Genomic DNA, 13,628 nt, shown 5'->3' with positions numbered 1-13,628 from the left:
CCCGGCCGCCCGCGGGGGCCCATGGCTGAGGTGCTGAGCGGAGAGACGACAACCGCGCCCCAGTCCCACGATCTTTTTTTTTTAATTATTTTTTTTGAAAGGCAAAGCACCCCCCCCGCCCTCCCCCCCAAACCCGTCAGCTGTTCCCCTTGGTCTCGGGGTCCCCGGCTTCCTCCGCGGCCGTGGCGGGGGGGCTGGGGGTCTTCACGCGGTCTTCGCCGGCGGGGGTGCGGGGCCGGGGGCTCCTCTCCTCCTTGGGGGCCGCGCCCGCTGCTGCCTCCTGGGGACGGAGGGCGCCGGTCAGGACAGCTGCTGGGCTGTGCCCGCCCCGCACATCTGGGCCCGGAGCCCCGCTGCCCGAGCCCCGCGCTCCTTCCTCGCCGCTCCATGGAGCCAGCCCTACCTTAGGCAGCGGCCCCTCGAGGCTCGCGTCCAGCAAGGCGGCCTCCGGCAGCCCCGGGTCCTCGTCCACGCTGATGAAGATGGCCGGGGTCTCCCCCTCCGGCCCCTCCTCCCGGAAATCCACGGCTTCGTCCGGCTGTGGGGGGGGCCGGCCTGGCCGAGGAGGCAGAGGGGGCTCCCGCTCCCCCAGGCTTCAGCTTCTGTTCCTCCTCCAGCTGCCGCTTTAAGGCCTTCTCCTGGGCCAGCCGCAGGCCCATGAGGTCCTGGGGGGGTCTGGGGGCCGGGGCGGGGGCGGGGGCCGGCGCCAGGGGCTCCAGGTCATCCTGGGGGCGGGAGGGGCACACAGAAGCTCAGGGGTGGGTGGGGCTCGGGCCCAGGCTGCTCTGAGGATGGTGGCAGACAGCAGGATGGGCACGGAGTCAGGGCAACTGCCCCCCACCCCACCTCCCTTTCAGCAGGAGCCCCCCAGAGCGGCGCGGTGTCGGGCGGGGGACCCTCACCTCCTCCAGAGGCCCTGCAGGAGTCTCCTTGACCTCCGGCTCCTGCTTGCCACTGGCCTCCAGGATGGCCATGATGGAGTTGGGGATGTGTGCTTGCTAGGGGAAGAGTGGGGAGGGGTGCTGCGGAGAGCTCTAACCCAGAGACCCCTCCTGGGCACCCCAGATGCCTGGACGGTCCCTGGCCCTCCAGAACCCTTGACATTCTGTGGCCCTGCAGGGCTCCCCTCTGCCCACTCCCCTCCAGTCCCCCGGGGCTGGACCCATGGGGCCAACCACCCCACATCTTGGGGTACCTGATGGGGGGTGAAGGAGCGGACATGGGCCAGCAGGGGCTCCCGGAGCTCTGGGCACTTGTCAAACACGGCGCCCAGCTGCTGGGGTGGCAGCTGCAGGATGACCTGGAAGCTCTGGGGCTTGGTGCGTTGACAGCATTTGATGAAGCCCTCCCACACTTTGGGGTACTTCCACACCTGGATGGGGCAGGGAGGAAGGGGGCATAAGGGGGCATGCAGTGGCCACCCTGGGAACCGGAAGGACCGTGCCAGGATGGGGCTTTGCTGGGGCTCAAATCCCTGCCATCACACAGATGCCCTTTGGGCTCCACACAGCCCTGACCTCCTTACAGAGGATCGAACTTCCTCTTCTAGCTCGCTAGCAGCTGGGCAGGAGGACAAGGAGGGAAGAAAACAGTGTCCCTTTCACTCTGGTCTCCCTGGGCCAGGCCCAGGCTGTGTGGTGAGCATTTCATTCCCACAGCGGCCGCCAGGGGGCGTCATTCGCCCTGAGAAACAGAGGAGGCCGGAGAGATGCAGGGACTTGTCCAAGGTTACCCTGGTAACTAGAGGCAGAACCAACATCTGACCCACGTCTGTGTGAATCTGCATTTAGCCTCTAAGCCAGACGGAGCCACGCGGCAGCCTGCGGGCCGAGTCCAGCCTGAGGGCTTGTGGAGGTTTTAGTTTCATCATGGTCTCCTGAACACACAGATTTCCAGCTTCTCCTGAAAACCGGCCCACCTTTCAGCTCTAGGATGCATCCTGCCTAGGTGCAGTGGTGGGGGAAAGGGAAGCCATGCCTCTCCTGGGATGCGCACCCCTGAAGTCTACTGCCTGCTTCTAGCACCCACCCACACATCAGGTAGCTACCCCATGGCTGAAGTCGGACCCCTGGAGCGCCAAGGGCAGGGCAAAGGGCTGGCCAGTGTGGGTGGAGCTTGCTCTCCTCATCTGGGCTCCCTCTAGGGCAGTGGTTCTCAACCTTCCTAATGCCTCGACCCTTTAATACAGTTCCTCATGTTGTGGTGACCCCCAACCATAAAATTATTTTCGTTGCTACTTCAGAACTGTAATTTTGCTGCTGTTATGAATCATAATGTAAATATCTGATAGGCAGGACGTATTTTCATTGTTACAAATTGAACATAATTAAAGCATAGTGATTAATCACAAAACAATATGCAATTATATCTGTGTTTTCCGATGGTCTTAGGCGACCCCTGTGAAAGGGTCGTTGGACCCCCAAAGGGGTCATGACCCATAGGTTGAGAACCGCTGCTCTAGGGGGTGAGAGGCAGGCAGGCTGGAAAAGCCTGCGGTCCGGCCTCATCTACCTTAGTTCCTGCTGCGGCCAGTCCACTGCCGGGGGCCTGGATGGTCCAGGGCGGGTTACCTGCTTCATGATGAGGCGGGACAGGATGTTCATGACGAAGCCCCCCAGGCGGGGGTACATGGTCAGGGACTGGATGACGGTCCTCATGAGCAGCATGGGCAGGGGACTCTGCTCCATCAGCTGCTGCATCACCACGGCCAGCACCTCCGATGTGTACACGTTCCGCTCCGCAAAGCACAGGTTGGTGGCTGCGAGGAGGCGGAGAGTGGGCCTGTCCTCTTTGCCCAGCTGCCCCCCGGGGGGGTGGGAGCGCCACCACCCTTAGAGAGCACTAGCCCCACTTTCTGCCCGTGTGCAGACCCAGACCAACTTGCAGAAGCTCCGGGCAAAACAGGACACTGCCCCCACCCAGCAGAGGGTCTCTTCCTGAGGGGACTGGCCTGGTCCTTGCAAGCCTGGTGGCTTGGCCCCAGGGGGAAGGCATGGCCAGCTCCCGCAAGCCCCACACTGGACACCGTGGGGAGACCGTGGCCCTTCCTCTGAGGACAACCCTTGGAGAGCCGAGGCAGGAAAGGCATGCTGTCAACCGCTGGGGACCCATTCTGGCTTGATCTGGGCAGCACAGCACCTCCACCCCTACTAGACAGGAAAGCAGCTCTGAATTCCATAAACACCCCGTAGCGGACAAGAGAGATGGTGCTCCACCAGCAAGGGACCACCCACACCCAACCCTCCTCAGGGCATGGGGCATGTGCTACTGCTGGGGCACCAAGCCAAGAGTATGTGGGGGCACGACCCATACAGGAATAAGGGAGGGTGAGGAAGCCGGGTATACACTCAGCTCCCCAGCTCAGCTGCCAGGCCAGCAAGGGCCCACAGACGGCTGGCACAACACAAGCACCCACGAAGGCCTGGGGTCTGCTCCCTTGGGCGTGGGTTGTGGCACCCTGACATGAGCGGGATGGGTGGTGCTCCAATCCATTGTGCTAATGGGGAGGCCCCAGCCAACTGCCTCTGAACCCCCTCTTCCCCAAACACCACTGGCCATGTGAGTCTGTCAACCAGGAAGTCTTTATTGAGCTAAAAGAAAGGCCCCCAATACTTGCGAGGCTAATGGAGAACAGGGGTGGGCACTGTAAGGAAAGGGGGCAGCTCCCATTAGGAAAAGGGGGGGGGGGGGGATGAAGAATTACAGGTGGACAGGTGGGAGGAGGCGGGGCAGGGGACAGGGAGGGTATCTAGGCCAAAGGGCAGCGGATAGTGTACGTGAGGAAAGTGTCAGAGAGCACCTGCTGGACACTGAGGTGGCTGCCCCTCCCCTCACTTCCAGGCCGTCCCAGCTCCCATCTATTTTGCCGCAAAGCCTCAAGTTGGCCTCTTCCCCTCTCCTCCCCCTCAGCTCTGCCCCAGCCTCCTCCTGGGCTGCCCGCCTCAGCCCTCTAACCCACCCTCCACACAGCAGACCGAAGGGTCTTTTGAAACTCAACCTGACCTTGCACCTCCCAGAGGCCCTCGAGATCCAGTCCTATGGGGGCCCAGGCGGGTTTCCTCAAGGATTACAGGCTATGCACGTGCATCTCTTGGCCTCTGCAATTTTTCTTCCTTTCTCTGGGACGGTCTTCTCTTCTGCTGCCTCACCCATGCTCATCCTTCTGTGGCCTCCGCTCAGGTGTCCTCTCCTCCGGGAAGCCCTCCCTGATATCCCTCACCAGAGGCTAGGTGGCCCCTCTGAGCTCCCCTATCTCAACCTGGCTCACTGAGTTGTTACTGAGGATGGATTGTGACCCCTGCCAGGGCAGGGTCAGAGCTGTCTCTATCCCCGCTGTGTTCCTAGCACAGCCCAGCACAGGGCTGAACAGAAGTGCTCAGTGAGTGAATCGCTGGACTAGACTTGAGGGCAGGTCTAGTGATAGAAAAACTCACCAGAGAAAGGGTGGTTTAATGGGGGGCATTGCTAATACTATCAGCTACTGGGGTTCAATGGTGCACAAAACAGGACTGGACTTTGATCTGGAGCTTACAGTCCAGTGGAGTGACTGGTGCCCGAGCAGAGAAAGTGCTGGGCACTGACTGGACTGGTGCGGGGACGACAGCTGGCCGGGCGCACCGGCAGCGGGAGGCTGTGTGGGCCGGGCTGGCAGGAGGCAGCGGGGCGTTCTCAAGGCCAGGCCGTGCTGACACCTCCGGGGGCTTGGTTCCCACGTGGAAAACCAGGCACTAAACCCAGATCCTCGAATGGGCTCAGCGGGGGGCGGGGTCTGCGAATCCCCTCAAATTGCACACAAAGCCCTGTGAGCTCATCGTCGTCGGGAATGAGCCCGTAACTTTCCTCAGATCATCAAAGCGGCCAGAGGGAGTAAGCCCACTCCGACCCCGGCTTCCAGACCCTTCCCCGAGGGGCTGGTGGAAGTTGGTTTTTCGTTTCATCGTGGTATTCCTGAAACCCAGATTCTAGCTTCTCTTGGAAGCCGGCCCACCTTTCTGCTCTAGGACGCAGCCTGCCTGGTGCACAGGTGGGACAGGGCCACTGGAGGCCCGTGCCTCCTCGTTGGGTGTGGGCTTACAGTTTAGAGCTCCTCCCGCCTGAACGGGTGCAGAGCTTGCTGGGGAAGGCTAGGCACCCAGCACTGAGGCAGCTTTCAGGCCAGACATGGAAGTAAAGGGACAGGAGGGGAACCGCCACCGCCTCTGAAAGAGGACAGGAGGAATCAGAGCACAGTGTCTTCCGAGTGAGCAAGCGACAGGAAGGGCGTCCACCTCCGCTGCAGGGAAAGCTTGGCTTCTGGACCAGAAACCTTCTCGGGGAGGGGGAGGGGGTAGGGGAGGGTGGGAGGGGTGCTGAGAGCCGAGGGAGAGGAAGAGGTGGAACCGGTGGGACCGGCTGGACTGGGCCTCCAACTCAGGTCCACTGACTTCAGATTCTGTTGTATTTACTACACCACGTAGGTGCTGTGTGGCCCCAAGCAAGTTACTGAACCTCTCTGAACCTCCATTTCCTCCTCTACAGAATGGAAGTCCGCATTCTCCCCAGGTAACGGGTGTGGGCTGGTAGGCAGCCTGTAGGCACCCAGGAGAGCAGGGCTCAGGGGGGCACTCAGGAAAAAGGGTCAGCAGCTACCATGAAACTGCTGATGGTGGCGAGCCTGTCACCTTGTCACCATCACCCCCGCCCCCGCCTCACCATCTCCTGTTGCAACTGGAGCTCAGATGGGACTCGGCATCTCCTCCTGGCCCAACCTGGGCCCTGGTGCCCTCTGCCCACCCCACACACTAGGCTGCAGGCTCTGTTTCGCTCCTTGGGCCAGGGCTGGGGAGGGAGGGGCTCCCCAACTTTCTTGAGGGCAAGTCTGTGCCAGCACATAGTACGTGCAATGTTTTCTTAGAAGGAGAAAAGAAGGAAGAAGAGGAGGAGGGAGGGAGGGGAAAAACGAGGGTGGGTGTTGGAGCTCTGAGTTGGAGCTGCAGGTGGCACAATGGCTGACTTGGCAGGTTCCTGGGAGGCAGGGGGGAGCTGAGCTCTTCCTGGGTCCGTGGAGGCCAGGCACGAAAGGGGGGTGGGGGGAGTGCCTCACCTTTGATGATGGACTTCATGTCGCACTTTGCCGAGTCGATGTTGTGCAGTGCGATCAGCAGCTCTCCAGGGTTCAGCGGGGACAAGGCCGAGTTCCCTTCACCTGCAGTGGGAGAGAGTGGGGGTGGGGGGTGGGAAGGAGACAGTATGGCAGCCTAAGTGAGATCTCCGAGTCCCCCCCATTGGGGGAACAGTGAATGAAGATGGGGCGCCCTCTGCTTCAATGGGACTGGGGTGACAAAGGACTAGAGTAAGGGAAGACTGAGAACACAGAAAGGGGGGGCCGAATGAGGCAGCAGCCCGAGAGCCATCTCCTCCGGGAAGCCCTCCTTCAGGAGGCAAGGCCTTCTCTCGCTCTCCATCCCTACTGGGTTCTCCGAGTTAGGGCAACATCTGAGTGTGGCTTGGCGGTCCCCCCCGCCCCCCACTCCCCGCCCACTGGCTGTGCACCCATGAGGGCAGGGCTAGATGAGCTCATGGGGTCCTCAGCACAGCGGACACACCTGGGCATCTGCGGGCCAGGCCAGGACCAGGCAGTGCCCGCAGAGGCTCACACGGATGCCGTGGCGGCGGCTGGGGGATGGCCCTCTGCAGGCGCCACTTTGAGGGCCCCAGACACTCTACGTCAGGGGTCCTCAAACTTTTTAAACAGGGGCCAGTTCTCTGTCCCTTAGACCGTTGGAGGGCCGGACTATAGTTTAAAAAAAAGCTATGAACAAATTCCTGTGCACACTGCACATATCTTATTTTGAAGTAAAAAAACAAAACGGGAACAAATACAATATTTATATTTGCATGTGGCCCGTGGGCCGTAGTTTGAGGACCCCTGCTCTCCGTGCATGTTCTAAATCACCAGGTTGTGTGGAACAGCCTCCAACACCCACTGGGGTAATTTTTCTAAGTTAAACGTTTAGTTTGTTTCTTTTTAAAAAAGTATGTTTTTATTTATTTTAGAAAGTGAGGAAGGGAGAGGGAGAGAGAAACATTGGTGATTGGCTGCCTCTGCACACCCCGCACCGGGGATGGAGCCTGCACGGGGCATGTGCCCTGACCGGGATCAAACCCGTGACCTTTGGTGCAGGAAGGACACTCAGGCCCTGAGCCACACCTGCCAGGGCAAGTCTCTCTCTTTTTGACCCTGAGAAAAATTCCCCTCACCCACAGCTCAGGGGTTCAGGCAGGAGCAGAGGAGCAGCAAGAATGCCTGAGGGAGCCCTAACCGGTTTGGCTCAGTGAACAGAGCATCTGCCTGTGGACTCAAGGGTCCCGGGTTCGATTCCGGTCAAGGGCATGTACCTTGGTTGCAGGCACATCCCCAGTGGGGAGTGTGCAGGAGGCAGCTGATCGATGTTTCTCTCTCATTGATGTTTCTAACTCTCTATCCCTCTCCCTTCCTCTCTGTAAAAAAATCAATAAAATATATTTAAAAAAAAATGCCTGAGGGAGAAAAGCACTTGGGCCTGGGAATGGAAGACAGGAGCAGAGAGTCAGCCCCAGGCTCTACAATGCTGCTTCCGCTGTGGTTGGAACCATCACCCACACAGCACAGAGCACAGGCGTGGTGGGGGTGGCAGGGGACGGTGCGGGAGGCTGGACAGGTGTTTAGACGGTGCTGAGTCTGGATGGCAGCCCAGGTTGCAGGGCGAGCCCTTTCTCCCTAAAGGTGGCATCACAGCCCCCCAGCCGCCCACACCGCATTTCCGGGACCCTTCTTCCTGCCTGACCACGTGAGGGGGCCTCCCAGAGGAGGGAGCTGAGGGCAGGCCTGACCTACCGTGCTGGGTGCCCAGCAGGCGGTTGAACACCTCCTTCACCACGATGGGGTTGAGTTTGATGAGCTTCGGCAGGGCCTGGATCACTTCTTTCTACAGGGGAGGGCGGGGAGGCAGGTCAGCGGCCTGTGGCTCGCCTGGGTGGGGGTTGGCCTCTGATCCTTACCTCCTCTCACTCCCTCTGGCCCCTCGGGGCTGGTCTTTCTCCCCAGCTCAGTGACAGCCCCAGCTCCCCCTCGCCCCTGCCCCCTGCCGCCAAACTCACCCCCTGGACCAGCTCACTGACTTCCCCCACAAATGGAGTGTTCTCACATCACCCCCTCCTTACACACAAGGTCCCTAGCCCCCTGGGAACAAGATCCAGGGGAAACATGCTTGGGGCGGGGGGGGGGGGGGGGGGGGGGGGGTTCCCTACGTGCTGGGAACAGATCTGCTCTGTGGTTTCCTTTAGGCCTCAGGACAGGAGAAAATCCAGGCTGAGGGGAGTGGCCTGCCTGAGGTCAGATGAGGCTGCGGCTGATCACTGGTCTAAGCCCCAGAATGTGCTCACAGTGGGGGCACCCAGTCCCCTACCTTCTCCAGCCCGTTGAGCACGGGGATGAGGAAGCGGACATCCGGCAGCCGCTTGTGGTAGAGATCCCGGACGCGCTTCACCAGCTCCGGGGAGGGCGGGACTGCAGGCAGAATGAGGAGGCGGCACGGGTGTTGGGGTGGGGGGGGCGGGGGGGCACTGAGAGGGGAGAGATGGTGGGGGTGTGTGGGGGAGGAGGGGAGGAACAACTTCAATTCAGAGCAGGAATCCTGGCCCTTGGTTTTTCAAATGCATTTAACCACACAGTCCTAGATGCAGAAACTGAGGACCAGGGGTGGGGAGGGGCCGCAAGAGGTCCAACCACCGGGGGCCCAGCAGCTTCAGTCCCAGGTCCTGGGAGGGGGAGGGGAGGCCTGGGCAATGGAGGGAAGGATGACAGGCGGGACTCCCAGGGGGCACCTTTGTCTGTGAGGCTGTGCAGGCATCTCGTGACCAGAGTCTCTGCGCCCTTGGGGCAGTTTTCCACCAGGAGCAGCAGCTCTGGCGAGTTCATGCCCATTCCCCGGATCTGGAGGGAGAGAGGAGACAGGGCGGCCTGAGCCAGGGGCTGGGCGACGTGGGGAGGACAAGGGGCCCAGGGTGAAAGCCCAGGGAGACCCGAGTGTCAGGGGCAGGGTGGCGAGGGGGGTGCTGGGACTCTGGGGTAAGCACTGGTGACAATAGATCTTAGAAGTGCTCATCACTAGAAAAAGAAATTTAACGGAGGTTAACTAAACTTATTGCTGCAATCATTTCTCAATATAAACATATTAAATCATTACGATGTACACCTTTAACTAACACCACGTTATAGGACAATTTCATCTCAACAGAACTTGGGGGTGGGGGAAAGAGCTGGGGACAGTGCTCCGAGAACGGGGGACACCTGGGGAAGGTGGGAGGGGCAGGGCAGAGCATCTCGGTCTCTTCCACCCAATCTCACAGCACCAGCCTCCTCGGTGCAGGCCACGCCTCTTCTCACTGCCATCTCTACCTCACCTGACCTTCGCTTTCTCAGTGAAGACTTTTCTGGCTTCCGAAGGCATCAGTGACACCTGCCCCCCCCTTTCCGGGGCTGCCAGCGCCCCAGCTGGCTGCTGCCTCCGTGAGCACCCAGCACAGGGAGCGGAGGGCCAGGCCTCAAGTGACGGCGCCCTGCTCTGCCACAGAAGCGAGTGGAACTGACAAGTCTTTGCCCTCAAGGAGCCGCACTCCAGGGCCTCACCTCCAGGCCGGGAGGACACTGCTCCCTGCTCACAAGGAGCCCATCGTCCCCACTTACAGGGAGGGACAGGCGGAGCCTGGGGGGCAGGTGGGTGGGATAACGATACCACACTCTCCTTTTGCTCCTGTTGGAAACGTTCCGTAATAAAAAAAATCAGAGGCAGGGACATACGAGCGGTTTCAAATCCAGCTGCACATGGGTAGGTCAGACCCTTCAGGTCCCAGGTGCCAGTTTGCAACTGAGCCGCTTCTCACGGGGGTGACCCTGCGGCTCCAGAGGCGGGGGAGGGCCAGCGCGTACATGACATGTTCACACAAACTCCTCCAACGAACTCGGGGACTGCGCCCGCCCTGCCATGTTCGCAGAGTGAGAAAGAGAGAGGCAGCTCAGCCTGTGTGGCTCAGTGGTTGAGGGTTGACTTATGAACCGAGAGATCGTGGTTTGATTCTCAGTCAGGGCACATGCCCAGGTTGCGGGCTCAACACCCAGTAGTGGGTGTGCAGGGGGCAGCCAATCAGTGATTCTCTCTCATCACTGATGTTTCTCTCTCTCTCTCTCTCTCTCTCTCTCTCTCTCTCTCTCCCTCTCTCTCCTCTCTCCCTCTCTCTCTCTCTCTCCCTCTCTGAAATCAGTAAACATATATTAAGAAAAATAAAAGAGACAGAATGTGAACTCAGGTCTGCCCAACTCCAGGCTACAACTGTGGGCCAGCCTGTTGTCTTCTCAGGAACGGATGGGCGTGTCCACGACCCACAAGCTGCAGAGCAGCTGGGCCCGGAGGACAAACCTTAGAGCTTCGCTCCCACAGAGGAGGAGACACCAGGGGAGGGGCCGGGGGTGGGCCTCACCGGCTGCTCGATGACCCTCAGCACCGTCCGCTTGATGTCGGCGATGGCCTCAGTGTACACAGCTGCCAGTTCGTGGATCAGCTTGTGGTTCTGCGGTAGGAGGGCCAGGTAGAGGTACAGACACTGCTTCACGGTCTCGTCGGTCCAGGGCGCTGCCACCTCTGACGGGCAGGAGACGGGATCAGGCTGGCCCACTCCCCTCCATCCCTTCCCACCCCCGTGCCTGCCCCTTCTTGGGGGCAGGCAGAGAAGAGAGCCGGGCCTGGTAGCAGACTGTCCTAGGGCAGGAAGCCAATCATCGGGGAAATGGGGTGGGACCAGGACTGCCCCCCTTTTAGAAACCTCTGCACTGAATTCCCACCTCGTCCCCTCTGACCACCAATCCACAGGGCAGCAGGTCTCCCTGCCCGTCTCCTGCTCAGAGCACACGAATGCCCTGTGCCCTCAGCTCTAAGTCCTAGCTCCTCAACTTGCTCCCCCCCCCCCCCCAGCCCTGTGGGGCAGCCTCTGCCCCTGGGCTCTGTGCTCTAACAGCCCCCGTCCCCCACCCCCAGCCCTCACTGGGAGGCTGTGCCTGGAACGCTGCTGCCCAGCTCTTCCTTTCGCACCTCCTCTTCCTCTGGGCTGCACGTGGCCAGTGCCTCTCGTGGCAGCGTTCCCAGCACCCAGGCTGTGCAGGGCTCCTGTGCTCCCAGGAGGCCCTGTGCTTCCCTCCACAGCCTGCACCTTCCAACTTGATGGTTCACTTTCTTAGGGCCCAGGTCTCCCCATCTGTAGTTCTGGGGGGACCAGGCCTTTGCTGAGGGAACAGGCGATGGTGCTGCCTGGCCCCTCCTGGAGCCCCATGGCTAGCTCTCCTGTCCTCCAGCTCTCAGCCCAACTGTCCCTTCCTCCATTCTCCCGACCCCTCGGGTTGGGTCAGGTGCCCCCTGGGCTCCTGAGCTCCCTGCTTTCGCCATCCTGGCGTGCTGGTCCTGGCTATTACTCTGCTGTATTCCCCAGTGGGCGGGGCGGGGCGGGGCTCGGCTTGGCCCCAGCTGTTTCCAGGGTCCAGTCCAGAGCACTGGTCACAGCACGTGCTCAACAGGCATCTGATGAATCTGCACCAAACCTGTGTCCTTGTCGGCTCCAAACAGCACCGATGGCGGGTTGGGGTGGACCAGGAGCTGCAGGTAGTTGAGGGCAAATTTCTCTACATACTCTCGCAGCTGCTCCTTCTCGTACATGCGCTTGATGAACAGCAGGGCCTGGGAGCGCACCTGCGGAGAGTGGTGGCAGGATGGTGGAGGGAGGCAGCTGAGCCGAGGCCGGCAGCACCCGTGTGAGCGGGCCCGCGCTCGAGAAAGGCCAGGCCCAGCCGAGTTACCTGCGCCCCCGGCTGTGAACCCACTCCAGTCCCACCTCGCCTGGCAGCCTACCTGCTCAGCCCACCCCGTGTCACCTGCCTTGCTTGCTACCAAACCAGAATGAGCTTTCCTCAGTTCCTCAAAGGGGACAGCATCTCCCTGGCTGTGGGAGTTGGCAGAGGTCCCCACTGTTTGGAATGCCTGCCACTGGCCATGTCCTGGGTCACTCAGACCCCCGCTGGGAGCCATGAGCATAGGCAGGGGCTGGTCTTGGGCACTCTGTCCCCAACAGCACCACAGGCTGAGCCGGAGTACACGGAGGGTCTGCTGAGCGAATGGCCACAGGACACCAGGAAAGGGGCTGGCGTGAGGCTGCAGCAGGGATGGGTCCAGGGCCCTCTCAGCACATGCACACACATGTTCCCTCTGCCCAGAGCACACGGCTCCCACGCCTCCTTCTCCAGAAGCCTTCCTGACCTCTCCCTGCCTATCCCCCAGCAGATGGGTCAGGGCTCCCAGCCACCCACAGTGTCACCGCCCGCTGACTGGTCACACCGCTCCTCTCCTGGTCAGTGCCCCAGGTCCCAGCACAGCGCCAGGCTTTAAGAGGGGCTCACCACACGGGCGGAGTAGGAGCAGGAATGGAACTGCCCTTCTGGGAGGGTGAGTATACATGTGTGTACATCCTAACAGCTTCATGACATCATACATGGAAACACAAACACCACCCAAGAACTGCTGCAAGAAGGGCACCTCCCAGGGGACTGTGGTGGGAGCAGGCTGGGTCCTCAGGACGGGAAGGCCCGGGACGGTGGAGAATCACCTTGTCCTTCTCATGGGAGCTGAGGTCCAGCAGGACGTGCAGGTACTGGAACTGGCGGGACGGGCGCTTGAAGATCAGGTCTCGGAGGGTGGACATGCCCAGGTAGGTGCGACTCTGGCAAGAGGGAGGGACCGGGCTCAAGCCGCCAGCAGGGAGCCCCGGGTGGCTCTCCTGCCTTGCTCAGAGCTGGACCTGCCCTCACACACCCCTTCCACACGGTCTCGGCCCCACGCAGGGCCCCGTCCCCGCCACTGGCTGCAGTGCGCAGGGCTCCGGCCCCTCCGCGAAGCTGGGGACAGAGGGAGTCTGCGGCCCTGCCTACCTCATCCTCGCAGTACTTGCGAATCACCTCCAGGGCACTCTCTGTGATCAGTGGCGCCTCCAGCACAACCTTGGTGAAGATCCTGCCAGAGGGAGGGACAGGGAGTGGCTGCAGAGAGGCCGCCTGGCCCCCTGGTTCTATGAACCACAGAGCTCAGAGGCCGCGGCGCACGCAGCCTATTCAGAGCTCTGAGGGCAGCAGAGCAGGGTTCAAACGCTGCCAGCTGGGTGACCTGGGAGGAGACTTCACCGCTCTGAAACTCAGCTTCTCCCCTTTGTCAACTGGGGACTCCTAGCTCTACTCATTTAATACATCAACAGCAGGGAAAGATGGGGGAGGGAGGAGTTTGCTATTTTAGATGTGGAGGCCACAAAAGCGATAACAAGAGTCAACGCTGGAGGGTGAGAAGGAGCCAGCCATGTGGAGTGGGGAGAGCATTCCAGGTAGAGAGAACAGGAAGTACCAAGCCCTGAACTTGGCATGTTCAAGAAATCGATGACAGAGGCCAGCGTGGTGAAAGTTTGGGGATGGCAAGGAGCAGAGGGCCAAAAAAAAGAGCCTAAAGAGGTAGGTAGGGATTGGATTCCACAAGGCCCCGGGGCATGGGAAGGCGCCTGCAATTCATGCCGAGAGCAATGGA

At 60.7% G+C, this 13,628-nt stretch overlaps 1 protein-coding gene across 1 annotated transcript in view; it reads right to left on the bottom strand.

Moving 5' to 3' along the window:
• Positions 1 to 73: 73 nt before the first annotated feature.
• The window catches only part of SYMPK (symplekin scaffold protein), a 40,992-nt gene continuing 27,437 nt past the window's right edge, over positions 74 to 13,628 (bottom strand). The window contains 14 exon segments of the mRNA XM_070401500.1: positions 74 to 280; positions 404 to 535; positions 537 to 725; positions 903 to 998; positions 1,196 to 1,372; positions 2,571 to 2,758; positions 6,083 to 6,184; positions 7,856 to 7,946; positions 8,427 to 8,527; positions 8,845 to 8,953; positions 10,498 to 10,658; positions 11,609 to 11,756; positions 12,667 to 12,780; positions 12,989 to 13,070. Coding sequence (XP_070257601.1) covers positions 137 to 280; positions 404 to 535; positions 537 to 725; positions 903 to 998; positions 1,196 to 1,372; positions 2,571 to 2,758; positions 6,083 to 6,184; positions 7,856 to 7,946; positions 8,427 to 8,527; positions 8,845 to 8,953; positions 10,498 to 10,658; positions 11,609 to 11,756; positions 12,667 to 12,780; positions 12,989 to 13,070 — 1,834 coding nt within the window. The 3' untranslated portion in view covers positions 74 to 136.

This window comes from Myotis yumanensis, unplaced genomic scaffold (genome assembly GCF_028538775.1).
Source record: "Myotis yumanensis isolate MYYU_CA2020_CCGP unplaced genomic scaffold, mMyoYum1.0.hap1 SCAF_23, whole genome shotgun sequence".
Classification (NCBI taxonomy): domain Eukaryota; kingdom Metazoa; phylum Chordata; class Mammalia; order Chiroptera; family Vespertilionidae; genus Myotis; species Myotis yumanensis.
Note: the sequence above shows the minus strand (reverse complement) of the source record. Positions and strands in the feature narration are given on the sequence as shown.